This window comes from Panthera tigris, chromosome B4 (genome assembly GCF_018350195.1).
Source record: "Panthera tigris isolate Pti1 chromosome B4, P.tigris_Pti1_mat1.1, whole genome shotgun sequence".
Taxonomy (NCBI): Eukaryota; Metazoa; Chordata; class Mammalia; order Carnivora; family Felidae; genus Panthera; species Panthera tigris.
The window spans coordinates 130,195,692-130,218,923 of NC_056666.1; the positions used below are offsets into that span (position 1 = coordinate 130,195,692).

General features: G+C 55.7%; 2 protein-coding genes across 5 annotated transcripts; one reads left to right on the forward strand and one right to left on the reverse strand.

The window, feature by feature from the left end:
- Positions 1-942: 942 nt before the first annotated feature.
- On the forward strand, positions 943-9,298 carry CDC42EP1 (CDC42 effector protein 1). 2 transcript variants are annotated; one of them, XM_042993217.1, is made up of 3 exons: positions 943-997; positions 5,521-6,249; positions 7,563-9,298. In XM_042993217.1, exons 2-3 carry the CDS (start codon positions 5,787-5,789, stop codon positions 8,201-8,203), a joined length of 1,104 nt encoding a protein of 367 aa, XP_042849151.1. In that variant the 5' UTR covers positions 943-997; positions 5,521-5,786; the 3' UTR covers positions 8,204-9,298. The 2 variants fall into 2 exon arrangements, with proteins under 2 accessions (XP_042849151.1, XP_042849150.1); XM_042993216.1 differs by lacking the exon at positions 943-997 and adding an exon at positions 5,240-5,441.
- Positions 9,294-14,469, reverse strand: LGALS2 (galectin 2). 3 transcript variants are annotated; one of them, XM_007096410.3, is made up of 4 exons: positions 14,419-14,469; positions 11,103-11,185; positions 9,792-9,948; positions 9,294-9,618 (listed from the first exon to the last, which is right to left on the reverse strand). In XM_007096410.3, the coding sequence occupies exons 1-4, from the start codon at positions 14,422-14,424 to the stop codon at positions 9,472-9,474; spliced, it is 393 nt and encodes a 130-aa protein (XP_007096472.2). In that variant the 5' UTR covers positions 14,425-14,469; the 3' UTR covers positions 9,294-9,471. The 3 variants fall into 3 exon arrangements, with proteins under 3 accessions (XP_007096472.2, XP_042849153.1, XP_042849154.1); XM_042993219.1 differs by lacking the exons at positions 11,103-11,185; positions 14,419-14,469 and adding an exon at positions 10,097-10,613; XM_042993220.1 differs by lacking the exons at positions 11,103-11,185; positions 14,419-14,469 and adding an exon at positions 10,198-10,609.
- Between the last annotated feature and the right edge of the window lie 8,763 nt (positions 14,470-23,232).

The following is a 23,232-nucleotide window of genomic DNA, read 5'->3' on the forward strand; positions in this document are numbered from 1 at the left end:
CCGAGGAGGGCAAAAAAAAAAAACATGAGGCAGGGATCAGAGCCCTGTCTCCCCTCCTTGAGGGTGACACAGGTGCCCGTGCATAGCTGTCCCCTGCCCCTCCTGGGTAGGGTTTCGGGGAGGGGGGTGCGCAATAATGCTTTCTAAACCCATCCATCTGAGGTGTGATCTCATCTACCTGTTCCGCAAGCCTCCTAGGTGCTGACAGAGCAGAGAGCACTTAAGAACGTGACCTCCGATGCCTACTGTTATTATCTTATTTTACAGATGGGAAACCGAGGCACAGCAAGGCTAAGCAGGGGCTAGGGCAGGCTGGGAAACCAGGCTGTGGGGTTCTAGGGCCCCCGTCCTTGACCACCACACCACCCACCACTCCGCAAGTAGCCTGCTGTGGTCTGCGCCCCCGACGCCCCTGCGGCCTGTAGAGGATTGAGAGCCAGGTGGACCGGGAGAAAGACAGCGGGCATCCCAGCGTGGAGAGCTCAGGGTCCAGGCGAGTCTTTCCGGCATTCAAGGCCCCGGGCGGGCTTCTGGGTTCTCCCAAACTCCCACAGGGAGCGGCTGGAGAGCGCAGGAGCCGGAGTTGTCAGGTCACGGAGCCCCAAGGCCACGCGGGGCGCCGGTAGGGGGAGGGGTGGCCGCACACGACCCGAGTCGCCTCGCCGGGGCTTCCCCGCACGTTCGGCGGCTCCCCGCCCCGCCAGCCCGGCGCCCCCGCCGCCCCCCTCCAGCTCCCGCCGCCACTCGGGGCGGCCCGATCGGTGCCCCGGAGGGGGCCCGGCCCCGCCCGCAGGCGGGAGGGGCGAGGCGCGGGGAGGGAGCGCGCCCACACCCCGCCCCCGCCCCCGGAGCCAGCCCGCGGAGCCCGCGGCCAGGGCGGCGCAGACCGGCCCAGCCACTCGCCCGGGCTGCGCGCCGGGACGCGCCGCCGCCGCCCGGGCCGACGCGCCCGCCCCTCGGCCCCCGGCCCCGGGCCCCCGGGGCTCGCGGAGCGAAGGTAACAGCGCCCCCCTCCCCCGGGTGGGCGTGGACGCCGGCGGGACGGTGGGGGGGGACCCGGCACCCTCTTAGGCTCCCGGGGACCGGGGCGGGGAGGGGGGGGGAGGGAGGGAGGAGGCCAGCCTGCCCAAGGCGCCCCGGGTGCCAACAGGAAGGCCCGTCGCGCAGGGCGCGGGGACCCTCCGAGTTTGGGGGTGGTTTTGCAAGGTCCCGGGCGAGCGGAGGGGCGCAGAGCACTGGAGCGGGCGAGCGGTAAAGCCGGCTGCGGGAGGAGGGGGCGCGCGGAGGGCCGTCTACGCTCCTTCCTGCCCTGGGAAAGGAAGGGAAGGAACGGGGAGGGGGCGAAAGTGCCGGAATGTCGGGCCCCTTGGCGAGGCCGGCGCGGAGAGCGGGAAGTGGGGGGCGGGAGGGACCGCAGGGGAGATGGACCAGGCACCCTGCCCCCTCCCCAACCGCCGCATTCCAGGCCGAGCAGGGATGAGGTCATCCCGTCCGGTTCCCCTCGGGCCACGACAGCCGGCTGTCCCTTCTCCCCTCCCCCGTGGAGCGACCCTCCCCATCCGAACTCCTTGCCTCCCAGAGGGAACGTTTTCTGGCCAAAGTCTTTCCCGGACTTCCAATCTCGACCGGCCTCGACATTGTTCTGTTCTTGCCTCGACCACGCAAGGTCCGCCCAGCTTGAAGCCCATTTGCTAGCCCGGGAAACTGAGGCCTAGAGAGGCGGTGGGACTACCCCCCGAGGCCGCAGCAAACGCGTTGCGGGGGCTGGAACCCAGGGCTGTGCGACACTTGGGCCACGGCCTGCCCGCCTCACCGAGTGGAGGGCTTGGGCTCTAACCTGCTTTCCTCTTACTCCCCCATGGCCCCTGGTGCTCCCATCTAACCCCTCAGAGTCCTGTCCCAGGGTCCGCGCTGCCCTTGCAAACAGCTTGCTGCCCCTTTCTGGCCTCACTTTGCTCGTGTCTCCACCTTGACCGGGTTGGGGGATGGGGTGTGCCTTCCAGGGGTATGAGAGGCCCCAGGGACTTGACGTTTTATTCCAGGGCCATAGCAGCCCTCATCCAGGCACCGTCACGCTGTCCAGCGGTCTGGGATGTTAACCAGCTGGACACTGGTGGGGAAGGGGCTGTGTGCGTGTGAGTGGCCTCCTGGATGACAGGTGGTGAGCTGGCAGGCACCAGTACCTGGGGTGACCCCCAGGTGAGCGCAGGGGTGCAGCCGCCCCAGCCTCTGCCCCCTCCCCCAATGTCAGACAGCCCCCAGCCTCCTCTGAACCACAGGTGCCTCCACAGCGGCCCCTGTCGGCCTCTCCTAACGCGCGGTCCCTGCCCTCGGCCTCAAACCCTGTCCTTGCGTCATTACCACCATTGAGTAACCTCTTACCAAGTGCCCCCGCCTGACTGTCTTCTGTAGGGTAAATATGAGGACTGCTAGGACACCCAGGCCGCTTGGTGACCACTCTTGCCTGGTCACCGGCACCGAAGCCGCACAGCTCAGCCTCCTGCTTCCCAGGCCTGCCCTTCTGGAGCTCGGCAGCTGGGCTTTGCCTCCTGCCACAGCTGTTCCCCTGCCCCTCGCCCCGCCGCTGTGGTCCTATCCCTCCCCTGGCATTTACTAGTGATGGTGACAGAATCCTGGGGAGGCTGCCAGCCACACCACTTTTTTTTTTTTCTTGCTCTGTGACTCGGGGCAAGTCGGTCCCCTTTTCTACGCCTCATTGTTTTCACCTGTAAAATGGGTGTCATGCGCATCAACAGGGAGGTAGGCTTTGCACCAGGACGCCTGGAGCCCTTCTTCCTCCAGGGCCAGATGGGACACACCTGATTGCCAGCGATACCCTGAAGTCAGTGTCAGGTGCCAAAGAGCTCCCACCAAGGACGCCCAGAGTCAGAGATGTTCGTGTTCATATGTTGGATTTGAACCGGGGCCGCCTGACTCCGGGACCTGGGGGTTTAATTACAGCACCTTCCTCTCTTCCCGCTCCTTTGGGAAAAAACCAGATTTCGATGCTGTTATTGTTTCCCACGTGGGAAAAACGGGTCCCCAGTAGCACTGCCCTGTCCTTGGCCCCACCACCCGGCAGTGTCTCTCTGTCGCAGCGGGCAAGGTGGAGAGGTAAGGAGAGACCTTTCAGAGGTGCCCAGGGGCACTGGGGAGGTGGGAGCGTCGCAAGATTGGAGCAGAAGCTGGTCTCGAGAGTTAAGGCAGCCATGGGGATTAGGTGGGGGCCAGAGTCCTCTCGGTGGAGAGAAGAGTGGCTCCTTCAAGGTGGACGCTGGGAGAGAGGTGGGTGGAGCCACACGGCAGACACAGTGGCCCCTCACGTGGCATTCAGAGTGACGCCCCCGCCCCCGGCCCATTCCTTTCCCGCCCAGAGATTCATCCGTCGTCTCTGCAGAGCTAGGAAACCTGGCCCGTGCCATGCACCTGCCAGGTGACCTTGGCCAAGTCCCTTCCCTCGGAACCTCGGCTCTGCTTGTAAAAATGGGCTCACCCTCGTGACCTCAACAGCGGGGCCTTTGGAGTCGGATGACATCATGTAATGGGTGGCCAGCTGCAGAGTGCTTCCTAACTTCAGCAAACATTCCACGAGGACTTCTTGGTGCTGGGGGTGCCAGGGAAAGGGATGATTCAGACACCCCCCCCTCCAAGGGGGAGGAGTTAGGGCTGGGGGGTGGATCAGATGGTGGGAAGGGACCAGAATGCAGTCCGAGAACAAAGCTAGCTTTGTTTTATTGCTTTCTTTGTTTTTTATCTTGTTATTTAACCGATTTTGAATTTCAAATAACATTCAAAGGGCAGTATTGAGATTTTGTATGTTGGAGGTGGCAGCGGTATTTAAAAACAAGAGGAAAAAAAAAAGTTGAGGCACACATCTAGGTCTTATCAACTTTTATCAGCTGAGGCCCCACACCTGTGGAGGTAAGTGACTTGCTCAAGGTCACCCTGCGAGGCCTTTGAATCCCCCACCTACCCTCACTTGGAAGGTGGCAAAGGGTGATCCTTTGGTATGAAGGTCATCACTAAGATCTCCTGTGATTGAACCCCTGTTGATTTGGCACCTGGCTGGTGCGGAGCCCAGGCTGGGTGCTGGGAGGGAGGAAGGCAGGAAAATCCAGGCAGCCGCCCCACCTTCAGAGTGTGTTGCCAATCTAGGGAGACAAGACGGGGCTCCAGGAGCCGATCAGAGGGCCATGAGTCAGAGGCTCTGAGTTCAAGTCTCAACTAGCTCTCTTGATAGGACCTGGAGCAAACTTGGACCCTTTGTGGGCCACAGGAAAACCAGAGGTCAGACCGTAGGCTCATAGGTGTCCTCCAGACTGCACTTTCTATGATGCTAGAAGGGATGGGGTCAGACCAGAAGAAGCTTAGAGAAGGTTGGGGCTGGGGAGGAGGTGGGGGAGATCAGGAGGGGACGGAGTGGGGAAGGAATCGCTTTTGGCACCTGCTGAGCTCTTTCCAAAACTTGTTGCCTGACAACAAGGCTCCTACGTCAATTTGAAAAATTAATGGTAAAGGTCTTTCCTGCGGGCCTTCTCAGAGCCTTGAATACGCTCAGGCATGCAGTAGGCAGCTGGAAAAAACCACTTTTGACCACAGGATCCTTTTTCCAGGAAGCACCTTGAAGGCGGAGGGTTCTAAGGAACCTCTGCGCAGGCTGTTTACACAGCAGTGCACAAAGCCTGTGGCAAGGCACCTCCTCCCTCCTGGCCTCTCCGAGTGAAAGACAATTTCACCCACAGAGAAGGGAGGTGATTTGCTCAACGCGCCCGCAGAAGAGAATGTAGCTTGGGGCTCGAGGACTCTGGGTCGGGAGGGCTCTGCCTCACCATTTTTACTATGTAGCCTCAAGCAAGTCACTTCACTTCTCTGTGCCTCAGTTTCTCCTCCCTAAAATAGTGCCTCCCGGGGCGGCTGGGTAGCTCAGTCGGTTAAGCGCCCGACGCCAGCTCCGGTCATGATCTTGCGGTTTGTGAGTTTGAGCCCCGCATCGGGCTCTGCACTGATGGCGTGGAGCCTGCTTGGGATTCTCTCTCTCTCTCTCTCTCTCTCTCTCTCTGTTCCTCGCTGCTCGCTCGCTCTCAAAATAAGTTAACTTTAAAAAATGAAAGAATACAAAATAAAATAGCACCTCCCTCCGGGGTGTCGTGTGAATGACACGAGTAACAGGTCATTTCTTGGCACTTAGTAGGTGCTTCATAAACGGCCTCCGTACAAGGACCATTCATGCTTTTTACAGAGAGACGTCTCAAGCGTGCAGCCCGATGAATTGTTTCGTGCCCCTCTCCGCTCCATACCTGTTCACAGGCAACAACCACAATTCCTACTGGGTCACTATTGTTTGCTTTGCCTGGTCCTAAGCGTCGTCCTCCTCCCGGAATTGTCCGGCCTGTCGTCTGCGCGCCCGCTCAGCACGTGGGCGGTATCCCCCATCGGGGTTGGTGGGTATAATCACTTGTTCCCTTTCGCTGTGTGACCCAGGATCCCCAACGGGGCCTACCATCGTTGTCTTTCTTTCAGGTCTCCACCGCCGGCCAGAGAGGGGCAGCTGGCGCTTGAGGCGCATCTGGTACCTTCTCCGTGTCGGGACAGGCATCCGTAGCGGTTTCCACGGGGCCGAGAGCCAGGCCTCAGGGACACGCGAGGGGGCAGCACCTCAGGAGCGCACAGGAGCAGCCTCCGTCCACCCCCCTTCCTCTGGGAAGGAAGGAGCTGAGAAGTGGATCCTGAGCCCCGGCCCCGGGGAGGGGGGGGCCCGGACCATCCACCGTGAAGAGCGGGAGCTGATGCCAGGCCCCCAGGGGGCCGGAGGAGCCCCTGCCATGAGCCTGGGCAAGCTCTCGCCGGTTGGCTGGGTGTCCGGCTCACAGGGGAAGAGGCGGCTGACGGCAGACATGATCAGCCCCCCACTCGGCGACTTCCGCCACACCATGCACGTGGGCCGCGGCGGGGACGTCTTCGGCGACACGTCCTTCCTCAGCAACCACGGTGGCAGCTCGGGGAGCACTCACCGCTCACCCCGCAGCTTCCTGGCCAAGAAGCTACAGCAGGTGCGGAGGGTAGGGGCACCGCCCCGGCGGATGGCTTCCCCGCCCGCACCCTCACCTGCTCCGCCCGCCGTGTCCCCCATCATCAAGAACGCCATCTCCCTGCCCCAGCTCAACCAGGCCGCCTACGACAGCCTCGTGGTCGGCAAACTCACCTTCGACCGCAACCCTGCCAGCTCCACAGACGGCCACTCCGGTTACGGTGAGGGCCTGGGCTGGCCACTCGTTCGTCAGGTGCCGAGGCCCAGGGTGTTCGGTGGGACGGCCGAGCCACCAAGTGAGCTCTTTGCCCCGCGTTAGTTTGGTCCCACCGTGGAGGTCAGGCCCGAACCCCAGACCATGGAAGGGGTTGGTGGGGGGGTGGGGCGGGGACAAGGGTCGCAAACCAGCTCACTCCGCAAAGCGCGCTGAGGTTGAGAGGGGAGGGGAGGGCGGTCCAGCTCTCCCCGACTCTAACTCGCCTCCCTGTGTCCGGGCCCATGGCTGAACCAGCCCGTCCCCTTCCACGGAAGCAGCCCCCTCGTGTCAGAATGACACGGTGGCGAGACTGAGAGTCTGGGCTCTGGATTAGAATCCTGGTTCTACCCGGTGTCCAGCACGCCGGCTGACCTCTGCAGGCTCAATCCTGGCCTGTATGTGTAATGGGTCCATTAGGGTCATTGCTAAGACTCAGCGACAGGACGTCGGGGCTTGTTGCTGTGTTTTTGTTATTTGCACAGAACCTGACAAATTTGGAAAAACCACTCACGCGGACAGAAGCCAGGGGGCCCTCCCGGCCGTGGTGGGGGACTGGCAGGTGCAACCTTAGCTCCGCTGGACAGCTCGCCTTGGGAAGCAGGGCCCCTGCTGCCACCTGGTGGCCGTTCTCTGCCCTGTGGCTTTGCCCCACTGCCAGGGGCTTCCTCGGGTGCTCCGCCCCCAGCAACGCAGCTCAAAACTCCGCTGAGGGCTGGTCCACAGTGACCACACTGTGCCTCGGGCATGGTAGTTTTGGAGCCAGAGGCTGGACCAGAGGTCCTTCGCAGGGCATCCGCCTGTCCTTTGAGTCTGTGATTTCTGTGCAGTCAGACCCCAGCTTGCTAGTTCCGTCCCCGTGCCCACAAACCCGTCCACGTGCTATGGGTTCGCCGGCAGCCATCGGCCACTGTCATGCAAGAGGACCGTGGCCATCAGTTGGGACTGCGAGTCAGGACGTTTTGAGCTCCAGGCTTGCCTCTGCCCCCTTCAGACCCTATGACCCTGGGCAAGCCTCTCCCCCTGTCCCAGACTGAGCCTTCCCTTTCTACGTCTGCAAAGTGGGAATGAGAATTGTGTCCATTTTCAACTTCTGGGTTGATAGAAAGATCCCGTGAGAAACTTCAGGGTTCGCTATATTGGAAAAGATGGGAGAATCTGAGGCCGGATGAGAGAGTGACGTGTTAGAGGCCACACAGCAAGCTAGGGTTGGTCCTGGCCCTCCCCACCCCGATTCCTGGTTAGGGACCCCAGCTATGACCCTTCTCCCCATTCTTCTAGGCCCGGACTCCGGGTTCTGCACTATCTCCCGCCTGCCTCGCCCGGAAAAGCCTCGTGACCGAGAACGTGATAGTGCCTTCCCCTCCGAGCCCGAGCTTCGCCGCTCTGACTCCCTCCTGTCCTTCCGCCTGGACCTCGACCTGGGGCCATCTCTCCTCAGCGAGCTGCTGGGGGTCATGAGCCTTTCAGAAGCCTCTGCAGCTGAGACGACCCCAGCCCCTGCTTCAAGTTCCCCAGCCCCTGCTTCAAGTTCCCCAGCCCCTGCCGCAAGACCCCCAGCCCCTGCCTCAAACCCCCAACCACGTGGACACTGCCCCAATGGGGTGACTGCCGGGTTGAGCCCTCTGGCTGAGGTGAGGGCCAGTGTGGTGGGAGAGTGTCCCCGTATACCTGCTGACACGGCCCCTAGCAGGCACTGGGGAGCAGGCTGGGGGGGCAGCCAGGGTAGCCACCGCTATACTGAGATCGATGCCCGGCGAGAGCTAGCGGGGGTCCTGCCCCAGGCTCGGGCTTCTTGGGAGAGCCTGGACGAAGAGTGGGGGGCACCCCAGGCGGGCAGCAGGGCCCCCGTGCCCAGCACGGTGCAAGCAAACACCTTTGAGTTTGCTGATGCTGAGGAGGACGATGAAGTCAAGGTGTGACCAGCTGGCCGTGGGCTCAGGACCCTTCCAGGGCTCAGGGCACTGCCCATGAACAGTGCAGAGCCAGCACCGAATAGCTACGTCCTGTCCACGATAGATGGGAGAACCCAGTTGCCCCCAAGCCCCTCCACGCCTCTGCAGGACAGACATGGGAGGGAGGCCGGAGGAGACCAGGCTTGTTCTGGGACCTGGGTGTTCCCGTGGGCCCTGCTGGGCTGCATTACCTAGCCCCTTGCCACTCTGGACCCAGGGCCGTTCCTTAGGCTCACCCCCCACCCTCTGCCACCCCCACTGGCTGGAGAGCCCAACCTCACAGTATAGCCTTTGTGCTGGAAAAGCTGTCCTTGCTGGGGGGGGGGGGGGACGGGGAGCATACCACACAGGGCCTTTGTCTCCTCTCCCTAAGGGACGTCCTGCCCCAGCTCATCCCGGAGCTGCCCCCAGCAGGGTCCCTCCTGCACCCGTCAGAGCCCCAGCCCTTGCTAAGGCTGCTTCCCCAACATTCCAACCCCAGAGAAAAGTCAGGTGCGACCTCACAGGGGAGGAATCCCACCTTCCTGTGCACCCCAGACCTGCTTCGGGGTCCTGATTAAAAAAGGCTTTTTGATAAAAGGCGTCCTGCAAGATGCTTGGGGACTTGGGAGAACAAAGTCAACTCCACCTGCTTAAAATACCTTCAGCATCGGGTTTGGAAAACCAAAGAATCTCTCCCCCCCACCCCCAAACCCACACCCCCAGGGCCCCCAGCGAGGGGAGGGGCCAAACCAGGGGGTAATGAGTAACCAGGCTGGAATGAATGTTCCAGCGATAAGAGGCCCAGGTGGGAGCCCTTATCTACAGTTCCTGGAACAGCCCCTGGCCCAGGTGCCTGGAACCGGGGCCTGCTCCGTAACCCCCCCTCCGTAATCACTAATCACTTGCCCCGGTGATAACTGCGGACCGAGAGGCTGCAGCGGGTGCTTAGAGGTGTTTGGGAGAATGTCCCAACCCCCACCTCGCAGCGCTCCGACCTTATGCCTCAGTTTCCTTCCCTGTCGCACGAGGCTGCTGGGAGCGCTATGGGAATGACCACAAGCACTGACGCAGGAAGGCTAGGTAAAGGCGGCTTCTTTTGTCTGGTCTCAGGCTCAGGGGAGGGAAGTAGGGTCCCAGGGGCAGGAACTGCTGGCCAGCAGCCGGGACTCAGCGGCCGCTGATCTGTGACGGAGCGGGAGCTCAGGATCGGGAATCCGCAGTGGGGTCTTTGACTCCGGTGCGGTGCTCTCCGCTCAGTCGATCTTGAAGGAGGTGATGCTCAACCCACCCTGTATGCTCAGGTAGCTCAGGTGGCTGTGGCCCATTCTGTTGGGGAAGGTCAACTGGTGCCCGTCTGACAACTTCACTTTGAATCCGTCATTGTCAAAGGTCACGGTGAACTGCGGCAGGAGGGAGGGTGTCAGGGAGGCCGGAGGCCCTGGAAAATGGGCCACGGCAGCCCCGGGGTTGGCCTCAACAGTGCCAAACCCAGGTCTAGGCCAGGGTGCCCCCCGCCCCCACCTGGGCTCTCTCTTTGACACCCTCCTCGGGCGCCTCTCCCCTCTGACCTCACCTTGACCTCTGACCCTGGGCTGAAGCACATGTGACCATCCTTTTGCTCCTCCCCCCAGGTGCCATCCAGTGAGTTGCAGACAATGACAGATTCACTGAAGCGTGGGTTGAAATGCAGGTCGACTTTAGATGACCCCTGGCCCAGATTAAGGGCAAATCTGCAGGGAAAGGGGGTGACAAGGATTAGGGGCCGGCCCTGGGTAAAGCTGCTTGGGTCGTGGGGTCTTGGTTGACCACAAGCTGAAAGAAATCCCAAAAGAAAAGCGTTAACAGAGGCCTGTGCCTTAAAACAAAGGAGGTGACAACCTGCTCGGACTCAGCACTGGAGCGTCATTCCATTTGGCACAGGGACTAAGGCTCTCGACAGGAGGGGGACTGATAGTGACAATCTCAGGAGTTCGGGGTACCTGTCCTTGGGGGAGAGCATTGTCCTTAGGTATCTGAAGATCCGCTGAGTGTGGCCATGAACGGCTAACCTCAAGTGGCGAGCTCCCTGTCATTCCAGGTATTCGATCAGGGGGCCGTGTGACCTGTTGACAGGATCCCTACAGCCTGGGTCAGACCGCCAAGGTCCCTGAGAGTAGAACATTCTGAGTCATGAATAGGGTGCCTTCGCTGGGAGGTCTCAGACCATGACCGTATACTTAGGGAACCCAAGTAGGAGAAAGGAGCGATTTTCCTCTTGGCTCCTACCCTACGCCTCTGCCCGCCTCTCCTCAACCAAAAGCGGTTGCGGATCAGTCCCAAGAAATTCTGTAACCGTGTTCTGCCCACGGGAGAGCCCGAGTGCCGAGCTGTTAACAACGGAATTAGAAGTGCGGCTAGTTCTAAGGGAGAGGATACAAAAGAGACCACTTGGCGCCCCCTGGTGGCTCTCTCTGGTGTAACGTGTGTGAAAGGCTGGCCTCTGCCCATTCAGCTGGGTGAGGAGGGCGGTGGGGGGAGGGGTGGAATTGGCTTTCCCTAGAGACACCTGACCCACAGGGGGCTGGGCAGATCTCTAGGGGCTTCTCTGCCTACCCCCTTCAGTGTCTTTGGGGGACACGGAGTTGAGTAAATAGCACGAGTTATGAAATTCTGGGGGTCCCCAAACCTAGCCTCGGAGGTGAAGGCAGGCCCCTAACAGGAGGGGAGCCAGCCGGGGGCATGGCAGGGATGTGAGCACGAGCAAAGGATTTAAAAAAAAAAAGGCCCCTGAGGTCGCTCTCCCCTGTGACCATCTCACAAGGCTGCCCTGCCTGCCCCCACCTTCCAGGCCTGTGGACAGCCCCCCTCCCCGGGTCGGGCCCACCCGGCCTCTCCCCTTGCTCACCCAACGGCGTCACTGGCGATCTTGCCCTTGATCTTCAGGGTTGAGCCCAACTTCATGTCCATGTTCACGATCTCAAAATTTCCCTGTGCCAACGGAGAAGCACGTCACGCACATGCCCAGAGCCCTTCTGCTGGCGGCCCCCATTCACAGGCACCTTCTCACGGGGCACTGAGCTGGGAAGGGAAAAAGCTAGAGTGCGCTGGTCAGAGCCTTCTAGAACTCCCTCTTCCCTGCTTTGCTTCACTCTCATCCACCCAGCCTGATGAGAACAGCTGAATGTGGACACATGGGGCCCAGCTGGGGGATCCTCAGTATGCCCATCTGTGAAGTGGGTACTGTGGTCTGTGCTGACCTTACAGTTCCCAAATAGGTTCAGGTGATGAAGGCACCCTTAGCAGAACCCCCCAAATGAGGATGTGTTCAGCTTCTGCAAAACCTTGGAGCCATTTTACTAACAGAAAGTGATTGTAACAGAGGCGTGCAGGGCTTGGCCCATCCAAAACCAGGAACTATAAAGCTCTGTAAGTCACATGTCTTGACATGTCCTATCAAAGTCCCTCTCCAGACCTTACTTTCCTCACCTATAAAATGGGCTCATTTGATTTATCCATTCACAACCAGTGCTAAGCCGCCCCCTCTGTGACAGACACTGCCGGGGGCCCTGAGGTTAGTAGCACCCACCTTCAGGCCGTTGGGAGGGGCAAGGTCACGTTTGCAGAGCCCCAGACATAGAGGCTGGCATGAACTACAGGCAAATCGAGGGACGGATACCATTATGATTACTTGCTGTTATGATCCACTCACTCCTTTTTCCATAGGACCTTAACAGCACCTAGATTTCTATATAGCACAAGTTTCCCACAGCTGCTCTGTGGTTAAAGGAAGGGTCTTGAAGCTATCTCTCTCTTTTTTTTTTTTTAATGGGGAGGGAGGATGGCTATTTTTTTAAATGCTTATTTATTTATTTTTGAGAGAGACAGAGAGGGAGACACAGAATCCGAAGCAGGCTCCAGGCTCTGAGCTGTCAGCGCAGAGCCCGGGGAGGGGGGGGCGAGGTGGGTCTGCTCAGACCCACAGACCGTGAGATCTCGACCTGAGCGGACGTCAGACACCCAACCGACGGAGCCACCCAGGCGCCCCTTGAAGCTATTTTCAAAGCTCATTACCCAACACTTACAAAATGTCCCTTTTCCCACATCCATGCTCGGAAGGCGTGTGGTTGGGGGTGGGGGGGAGAGGACACACGCAGCAGGTACCGAAGATCTCAAACATCCCGTGGGAGAACACGTTTACGTTGTGCGATTTCTGTTCACAGATTTTGGGTTTTTTCCTGGAGCCCGCACGCCTGAAACTCACAGGCCTGGGGCGCTTTGCTGACAGCCAAGGGCAGCGTCCTTGGGAGGATAGTCAATGCTCCCCCACTGGCAGCTGCCTTCTTTTTACCAAGGGGCAAGGCGATGCAGTGTGCACACACACGGCGGGCTTGCCCGGCTGTCCCAGGGGCGGGACATTTCAAAAGGCAGGTCTGAAAAGAGGCTGTGCGCAGCCCAGGAGAGTGGAGCCAGCAGCCCGCACACTGGTGAGGCGGGATGACTCTTTGTCGTGGGGATGGCCCGTGCATCCGAGGGTGTGGAACTGGCAGTCTGTATCCACCAGATGCCAGAAGCACCCTCCCCGCCAGTTGTGACAAGCACAAATGTCCCCAGATGTGGCCAAATGCCCCCTGGTGGGAAAAATCTCCCCGCCGTTGAGAAAACGGGGGGGTTAGAGGCAGGAGAGCCTCACCCGTCAGAGGGACGCTTGGTGTGACAGCTGGATTGCCGTCTTGAGAACCAGACAGGCTGGGTTAAAATTCTCCTCCAGCGTCTCACAGATAGACAAGTTTGCCGCTCAGAGACAAGGTTATCCGGTCCCTCCCAAAGATGTTCAGACGTTACCAGAAACATAGATGTCCTGCCACAAAGCAAGCTGTCACAGATGGGCGCTCTGAGGCGCACACACGGCTACAAGCAGACATCGTGAGCAGGCTGAGTCTTCTCGTCTCCCCCCAGTTGCCCACCCACCCCCACCCCCCGGACCCTGGACCAGTCAGGCTGGGGCCCGTGTAGGGAAGAGCACCCCCATTCCCTTACCACCTCCTGGGAGCTGCCTGGCTGAAACAGAAGGAGCAAAGCCCCCAAGGATAGAGGTGGGGGTTGCTACGGGACGGGAGCACCAGAAAGGCCAGGGGCAGGTGCCTCTGGACAGAGAAGGGTGCCGGTGGGAGCGTGCAGACCCGGGATCCCTGTCCTCACTCAGCAAAGTCTGAGAGAGACAACGGGGGCAAAGCCAGTTTGGGGAGTGGGGCAGGAGTCGGTGGTCAGGGATCGAGTCCCGACCCTGCCCCTGGTTGGCTGAGTGACCTGGGGCCAGCTGCCTCCCTTTCTGGGCCTCGGTTCTCCCATCATTAATGTAGGATATTTGGACTAGGTGATCTCTGGAGAAGGAGGAAAGAGAGGGCAGGGATGGGACGACCAGAGAAGGGGAAAGACGGGAAGGTCTCTGGGCCACAAAGTTGCCCTTGGGAGGCAGGGGGTGGGGAGTGCATCATCCCTGCCACACTGACCCCTCCAGTCACGGTCACATCCTGCACCTTACAGGTACTGGCTTGAACAGCGTCTCCCGAAAAGTCACGTCCACCTGAAACTTACGGATGCGACCCACCTGGAAACAGGGTCTTTGCAGATGTAATCAACTTAAGATTTGTTTAGGGTGGGCCTTCAATCCAATGTGACTGGTATCCTCATAAGAAAAGGGAAGAGAGGGGCCCCTGGGTGGCTCAGTCCGTTGAGCGTCCAACTCTTGACTTCGGCTCCGGTCATGATCTCACGGTCCGTGAGTTCGAGCCCCGCGTCGGGCTCTGTGCTGACAGCTCAGAGCCTGGAGCCTCCTTCAGATTCTGTGTCTCCCTCTCTCTCTCTGGCCCTCCCCTGTTCATTCTCTGTCTCTCAAAAACAAACGTTTAAGAAAAAAAAGTTAAAGCCCAGTAGATGTTGGCAGTTATTATTACGGACGAGATACGGAGTCTAGAGAGGGGAAGAGGTAGGTTCCGGCTCCCCCAGCAGGGTGGTGGTGGAGGGAGCGGAGAACATCTACCCTAGAGGGCTGTGGACACCGTCTGTCCGACTTGGTCAGTCTACGGACAGGGAAACTGAGGCCCGGAGAGGGGCAGTGGCTTTCCTCCAGCTGCGCTCCCCCCGCCCCCCACCAGCTGCCCCACTGAAGCACAGATGTGGGAAATGGAGGAGGTGGGCAGTGGGCAAGCCGGCATCCTCACCGACATGGTGGCAGCTCCCGGTGCGGCTCCCGGCGACTCCTGGAGGTCTGGGCTCAAGATCACGCCTCACAGCCCAGTTTATATTCTAGAATATTACACATTAACTCCCCCAAGGCCGTACATGAGGACTTTGGTCCCTCCTGCCCGGGTGTCTGCCCCCCTCACATCTCCCAGGACGGATGAGACGCTCTTCGTCCGGGCACACCCAGCCCAGCCCGGAGCCTCCTGCCCCGTGCCCGGCCCAGCACAGGACCAGCGCCCAGCCGGGCATCGGAAGCCAGCACAACCAGCAGGTGAGCTTGGCAAGCCACCCAAGGTCCTGAGCCCCACTTCCTCATCCTCGAACAGGGAGACTTGCTGTGTGAAAAGCTCGAAGCTTTAAAAAAAATAATAAAATCTTAAAAACAAACAAACAAGTAAATAAATAAATAAAATAATAAGTAATAAATAAAATAAATGTTAAAATAACAATAATAATTAAAAATTTTACAAAAGCTCAAAGCTTTTAAAAAAAGTAAAATCTTAAAAATAAATAAATTAATTAATTAATAAGTAAATAAAATAAATTTTAAAATGATAATATTTAAAAATTTTACAAAAGCTCAAAGCTTTTAAAAAAATAAAATCTTAAAAATACATAAATAAATAAATAAAATAATAATAAGTAATAAATAAAACAAATTTTAAAATAACAATAATAATTAAAAATTTTAAAAAGCTGGAAGCTTTAAAAAAATAAAATCTTAAAAATAAATAAATAATAATAATAAGTAATAAATAAAATAAATTTAAAAAATAACAATAATTAAAAATTTTTTTTAAAAAGCTCAAAGCTTCTCATTCTCTGCGATGTCGAGATTCGTTTTGAGAGACTTCTGTTTTGTCATCTCCCGTCACCCGATGGTTTTTCTGATTGTACGTGTAAGTCTTAAAAACGATACACAGTTGGGGTGCCTGGGGGGCTCAGTCGGTTGGGCGTCCGACTTCGGCTCAGGTCATGATCTCACGGCTCGGTCCATGAGTTCAAGCCCCACGTCGGGCTCTGTGCTGACAGCTCAGAGCCAGGAGCCTGCTTGGGAGTCTGTGTCTCCTTCTCTGCCCCTCCCCTGCTCATGCTCTGTCTCTCTCTGTCTCAAAAATAAAAATATTTTTAAAAATAAAATAAAATAGGGGTGCCTGGGTGGCTCAGTCGGTTAAGTGTCCGACTTCAGCTCGGGTCATGTTCTCACAGTTTGTGACTTTGAGCCCCACGTCCGGCTCTGTGTTGACAGCTCAGAGCCTGGAGCCGCTTCAGATTCTGTGTCTCCCTCTCTCTCTGCCCCTCCCCCAACTGTGCGCTCGCTCTCTCTCTCTCTCTCTCTCAAAAATAAACATTAAAAGGTGTGGAAAAATAAAACTGAAATAAAAATAAAAACGGTACACGGTTGGGGCCCCTGGGGGGCTTAGTCGGTTAAGGGTCCAACTCTTGATTTCGGCTCAGGTTTTGATCTCACAATTTGTGAGATTGAGCCCCGAGTCGGGCTCTGTGCTGACAGCACGGGCTCTGCTTGAGATTCTCTCCCTTTCTCTCTGCCTCTCTCTCTTTCCCTCAAAAATAAATAAATAAACTTAAAAAAAAAAAAATAGGGGCGCCTGGGTGGCTCAGTCAGTTAAGCATCTGACTTCAGCTGCGGTCATGATCTCACTGTTCATGCGTTCGAGCCCCGCATCGGGCTCTGTGCTGACAGCTGGGAGCCGGGAGCCTGCTTCCGATTCTGTGTCTCTGTCTCTCTCTGCCCCTCCCCCAATTGCACTCTGTCTCTCTTTCTCAAGATTAAATAGGCATTAAAAAAATTTCTTTTAGGAGCACCTGGGTGGCTTAGTCGCTTGAGCGTCTGACTTCAGCTCAGGTCATGATCTCACGGTCTGTGGGTTCAAGTCCCGCGTCGGGCTCTGCACCGAGGGCTCGGAGCCTGGAGCCTGCTTCGGATTCTGTGTCTCCCTCTTCTCTGCCCCTCCCCCACTCATGCTCTGTCTCTCTCTGTCAAAAAATAAATAAAAAGACATTTTAAAAATTTAAAAAAAAAAAAAAAAAAGAAGCAGACATTCATAACCTTACCGCCCGGAGGGCACCTGTTCTGTTTATGGCACACTTCACTCCTCACGGTTTTCTGTGGATTTTTATCCCTCTGTCTGGGCAATTGTTTATGCTGCTGCGTTCAGGAAACATTAAACCCACAAATCTATATTTCAGAACTAGATTTTAATGGCAGTGAAATATGCCACTTTTCAATGACTCAATTTATTGGCCCAATTTCCTCCCGCTGAACACTTACATTAATTCTCAACGGATGCCATTAAAAGTCCTGCTGCATTAAATCTATTTGCGTATAAAATCTGACTGCCTCCTGACAACTTATTGAGGGTGGATTCCCAGAAGCGGGATTTTTCTAGAGCCCTGGTTTGGCCAAGCCAGAGCGGTTTCCATCAGAGCTGGCAATGGCCACTCTGGAAGGGGTGGGGGGGAGGCGAGCCCTGCTCAGAACCCTCTGGTGCCAGGAGCTGATGGGACGCCACCTCCAGTCCCCTCCCCGCCCCCAGAGGAGGGTGATTTCCTCCTCTTAAGCCACGAGGAAATCAGTCCCTTCTCGCTTTTCTCCGGGGGCTGCGGTAAAAAGCCCAAGCGAGATAAGGAGTCTCCAAGTGCTTTGGAAACGGAAACTCCCTAATCAACAGAAACTACCCCTTGTAAAGGTGGGATTTTTCTGATTATAATGGTCATCCGGGCTCACTGTGGAAGGTTTCAGAAGAATGCACAAAGTAGAAAGAACGGACACGTTCACTTGTTTTGGGAGAATGTTTAAAGGGGGGGAACACAACCACGTTCTGAATCGGACTCTTTTCTGCGTATGTGTGTGATATGAGTGAAAGATATTTTAAAAGAAAGAAAGAAGGAAAGTAAGGGGGGCGGAGAGGAAGGAAGGGAGGGAGGGAGGAAAGAAGGAAAGAAAGAAACAAAAAATCAAAATCACCCACATTTGTATCTCCAGCCCGGTTCTCTTAAAAACGCTTACCTTCCTGGGGTGCCTGGGTAATTCAGTCGGTTAAGCAACTGACTTTGGCTCAAGTCATGATCTCACAGTTCGTGGGTTCGAGCCCCGCGTTGGTCTCCGTGCTGACAGCTCAGAGCCTGGAGCCTGCCTCAGATTCTGTGTCTCACTCTCTCTCTGTTCCTCCCCTGCTCGTTCTCTGTCTCTCTCTGTGTCTCAAAAATCAATAAACGTTAAAAAAATAAAACTGCTTACCTTCCAGGGCACCTGGGTGGCTTAGGCAGTTCAGCGTCCCACTTTGGCTCAGGTTATGATCTCACGGTTTGTGAGTTCGAGCCCCACATCAGGCTCCATGCTGACAGCTCAGAGCCTGGAGCCTGCTTTAGATTCTGTGTCTCCCTCTCCCTCTGACTCTCCCCCACTTGTGCTCCGTCTCTCTCTCTGAAAATAAAGAAAGAAAGAAAGTTTAAAAAAATCGCATTTTGGGGGCGCCTGGGTGGCTCAGTCGGTTAAGCATCCCACTTCGGCTCAGGTCATGATCTCACAGTTTGTGGGTTTGAGCCCCGCGTCGGGCTCTGTGCTGACAGCTCAGAGCCTAGAGCCTTCTTCAGATTCTGTGTCTCCCTTTCTCTAACCCTCCCCCATTCATGCTCTGTCTCTCTCTGTCTCAAAAATAAATAAACATTAAAAAAAAATTTTTTTTTTAATTTTTAATCACATTTTTGGGGGTGCCTGGGTGGCTCAGTCAGTGAAGCGTCTGACTCTTGATTTCTGCTCAGGTCATGATCTCACAGTTTGTAAGTTCAAGCCCCACACCGGGCTCTGCGCTAACAGCATGGAGGCGGCTTGGGATTCTCTCTCTCTCCTTCTCTCTCTCTCTCTCTCTCTCTCTCTCTGCCCCTCCCCTGCTCACATGCTCTCTCTGTGTCTCTCAATATAAATAAATGAACTTAAAAAAATTGTTTCTAAATCACACTTTTTGGAGACCCTCCATGGCCACGGTGGCCATGTACCACCGTTGCTCGTGGTACAGCGTTAAGTGAATAAAGTGGCAACGGAAGCAGGTTCCCAGGCTACACGATGGGCCTTACAGAGCTGCCCTCCCTGAATTGTGCAGGAGGCCATCAGGCTGCCGTGAGAGGCAGCAGCGAGGAGCAGCCACAGCAAAACTGCCAGCGTGCGCCCCTCCAGGGTGCCAAGAAGGACATCGCCGAGCTGGCCACACAGGGTACGTAGGACTTTGTGCAATGCATGGGATTGAGAGCTTCCAAGAAGAAAAGTAGAAACACAGCCAGGCCTTAAAGAGACCAAGCCTAAGAGGGGAGACGAGCTTGAGCACGGGAAACAACCAAAACACGATTAATTACAAACCACCCCCCACCCCCACCAATGAAAGGCTGCAGAAAGTTCCAGGATCCTGGGGCAGGAAGAGGTCCTCGGATATCATTTGGAACTGGAATCTGGGTGCCATCACTTCCCAGCTATGTGACCTCGGGAGCAGTTATTTAACCTCTCAGATCGATCTCTTCCTCTGTAAAATGAGACCATACGTGTTATAAGGATTAAGGGAGATAGAGCCTGGAGCTTTGTTAATAGTTAACAGATATTATTTATTATTATGACCAGGAGCCCAGTGCCCCACCTGTGTTGGCTGTGAGGAAGGTGGCTCGCCCCTACCCGGCAGGTGCATCTGAGTCCCCAGGCCTGTGGGAATGTTCTGGCAACCCCCCAGGGCCCCATTATGACTTTTGCGAGTTCAAGGCACTTCTGCCTTCATGGGCCCCTTCTTACATTAATATATATATATATATGCACATATATTTTTATATACACATATATAATTATATTTTACAACTGCACTGAATGAATCTATCAATGTACCTATATATAATATGTAATATATTATACTTATATATCATGTATAATATGTAATATATTATATTTAATTTATAATAATATGTAAATTCTATTATAATTATTATATTTAAGTTATATATTATATAGGTATAATATATTGTATATTATATATTACCTATATAATAAATTATACATTATATATTAATATACCTGAAACTACCATAACACTGCATGTTAGCTATAATGGAACTTTTAAAAAATGTTATATATTAAACATTTTTTCTCAGGGGTGGGTGAGATGGGTGAAGGGGTCAAAAGGTATGAACTTTCAGGGGCACCTGGGTGGCTCAGTCAGTTGAGCGTCGGACTTCAGCTCAGGTCATGATCTCACAGTTTGTGAGTTGGAGCCCTTCGTCAGGCTCTGTGCTGACGGCTTGGAGCCTGGAGCCTGCTTCTGACTCTGTGTCTCCCTGTCTCCCTGCTCCTCCCCTGTTCACACTCTGTCTCTCTCTCTCTCTCTCTCTCTCTCTCTCTCAAAAATAAACATTAAAAAAATTTTTTTAATTAAAAAAGGTATGAACTTTCACTTATAAAATAAATAAATTATGGGAGGTACAGCATGGTAACTATATTTAATAATACTCTTGCATATTTGAGAGCTGCTAACAGAGTAGATCTTTAAAGTCCTCATGCAAGAAAAGAGAAAGAAAAACAAATTGCGCGACTCTGCACAGTGCTGGATGGTCACTGGACTTAACCATGGTGGGCATTTCCCGACATACGCAAGTATCAAATCGTTACGTTGCATGCCTGAAACTAACATGATATGACACGTCCATTATACCTCAATCAAAAACAAAAGCAAAAAACCCCACACTTTTTTCTACCCGAAAGTTCGTTTTCTTCCGATTTTAGAAGAAATCAAAACCTCTCGGTGAGCCTCTGGAATGCGTTGGGTGCCTGGTGGGGAGTCAGCCCCCGGTTTCTGGTGACTGTTGCCCACTGGCCCTTCTGCCGTTGGGAGACTTTGATCCTGAGGCCTGTGGGGATCCCTGTCTGTCTCCTGTCCTGTCCTTCTCCTCCTAAAGAACAAACAGCCCAACACATCCTGCTTCCCTCCCTGCTTACCCCCTCCCCAACATCTTCCTTCGGCTGGCAGAGAGAACAGGGTGGGGGCACAGAGGCACCGGTATCAGATGGGTAAGTGTCCTGGCTGTGTCACCTACAAGCTGAGTCGCCATGGCAAATCACCCTCAACTGCAGTTTCTTAATCTGTGAAAGGGAGCCGATAGCACCTTCTTCTCAGGGTGACCGTGAAAGTGTTTTTAATTTAATTGAAAAACTTATCCTATGCTGGGGCGCCTGGGTGGTTCAGTCGGTTGAGCGTCCGACCTCGGCTCAGGTCATGATCTCACGGTCCGTGGGTTCGAGCCCCGCGTCGGGCTCTGTGCTGACAGCTCGGAGCCTGGAGCCTGCTTCAGATTCTGGGAGGACAGCCCTCCCTGGGAAGCCAGTGTCCCTTCTCCCAGAGCCTGGGAAGCTTGGACAGGAACATGTGGCGGGTGAGGGGAAAGATGCTGGTGACAGCCCGATGTACCACCACCAGGTGGCCAGGAGCTCACGTCACCAGGTTAGGGGTTCCATCTCCCGGACGGAGCTGGGGGCTCATGATGTATGCTTTCCGGTCTCCATATAGATCAAAGCCCTCCTAGCCTCAGTCTTTTTCTTTCTTTTTTTTTTTTAATTTTTATTTATTTGTGAGAGAGAGACAGACAAAGTGTGAGTGGGGGGAGGGACAGAGACAGACGGAGACACAGAATCCGAAGCAGGCTCCAGGCGGTCAGCACAGAGCCCGACGCGGGGCTCGAACCCACGGACCGTGAGATCATGACCTGAGCCGAAGTCAGACGCTCAACCGACTGAGCCACCCGGGTGCCCCATCAGTCTTCCTTCGGATGTGTTAGCCTCAGGCACAGGGAAGCTTTTCTCGAGCTGTGTGACCTTGGGCAAGTCCCATAACCTCTCTGGGCTTCCCTTTGTCCATCCGTAGTATGGGAACTGTCACACCTCACGGGGCATACGTGAACCTTAAGGGAGAATGTACGCAAATTGCTAAACGCAGTCCTGAGCCATGTTCAGAGCTGAGTAAGCGTTTGCTGTTATTAAATATTAGTTCTTAGGCCTGCTGGGGTGTTCGGGCTCTGCCCCAGTGGATGTCCAGTCTTGATTCTCCAGTTCTGACCAGCTGACCGTCTGTCCTTCAAGAAACTTCCACAGAGCTCTTGCCTCCTCTGGCTCAGAGATCTTCTTTATTCAACCTGACCACCAGTTTCTCTGGCTCCACTCTGAGCCCCAGCTGCTGGCTGTTCCTGGCCACATGCCCAGCTGGCGTCCCTCCGGGATCACCTAGGTCCACTGGAGCCCTTGGATCATCCCTGCCTCACCTGGAATTGGGGAGGGACCTTGAAGGAGGAAGGAGTTTGGCGAAGTGGGGGATGGGCTGCAGCCACTTAACTACCCCTCCCGCCCCCCCCCCCCCGTCCTCCACTCCTGCCCCACAACCCTTTTCCCATCCCCTGCGATCTTTACAAATGGAAGTGAAAACACCCCCACTCTCCTGCTCTAAACCCTCCAGCGGCTTCTTCCGGCATTTAGAACAAAATCCAAATTCGCCTCTTGGCCGATGAGGCCCACCTGACCTGGTCCTGTCCACCTTGCTGCCTTGAGTCACCCCCCACGTCCCCTGGCCAGGCTGACCGTTGAATTCACCAAGCTCATTCCAGCCTCAAGCGTTTGTCCTTGCCTTTTTCCTCCACCTAGAACTCCTCCCCAGTTTTTGGATGGGCCTTAACGTGTCCATCTCAGCTCAAAGGCGGGGAGGGCGGTGCTGGGTGGATGGGTGGCTGGATGGCGGATCATCAGCAGATGGGTATTTGCAAGGGCTCCAATCTCGTGGCGCACGGCCCCATCACCTCCTCCCTCCCCTCCCCCCCCCCCCCAACACACACCCAGAATACTACCCAGGCCCTTTGGACCAGGGAGGCTCCTTCTCAGGCTCACACCCACCTATGCACACACGGGGCTGGAAGGATTTACAGAAGAGGCCATAATGTTCTGTGTTTGGCTTCGTATAAGCAGCGAGAGGGACATTTTCCATACAGAAAGTCTCTCTAGAAATTAAACAAGTAAATCAAACTGTTTCTATTCCTGGGGTGGTCCTGCAGGGCTCTTCTGGGGGAGAGGAGACCCCAGCCCTGTGCCCCATCCCCCCTCTTCCCCGGGGCCACTCAATCTTCCTGTGGACAATGGAGTCTGGTCCGCTCTGATTCCTGGTCACAGCTGATGGGGCAGCTCCCTGGGGGACAGAAACATCTGGATCATAACCCCCAACCTGGCATTCCCAGCCTGCTCCAGAGCTGCTGGCAAACTCTAGGGCAGGACGATATCTGCCTCAGGGCAGATGGGCAGTCTTTGTGTCTGTAAGGGAAGGGGGACAGGCATTTATCTGCCCTGATGTGGTAAATGGCAGAGGAAGCCCCCCCACCGGAGCAGGCTCACCCCCTCCCAAGGCCTGCAGTCCACCTTGAACCCACGAAGCCGCTAGACAGACCTCCCTCCGGTGGAGTCAACATCTTCCCCGGGGACAATCTCCTCCCCATGCCCAGCTGGCCCCGGATCTGCCCCGGGCCATGCGGAACACCTGCTCAACCACCCTAACAATGCCCGTCCTTCCAGGACGCCTGGGGCACCCCGGCTGCTTCTCTCCAGGGGGAGCAGCCCTTACTTCCACCGCTGCTCTTTTCTTTTTTTTTTTTTTTTTTGTATTAAAAATTTTTTTAATGTTTATTTACTTTGACAGAGAGCTCGGCTCTGTGCCCATCCCTTAGTCAGAATCCATGGAGACCCTTGGGCACCCGGGCACTATGCT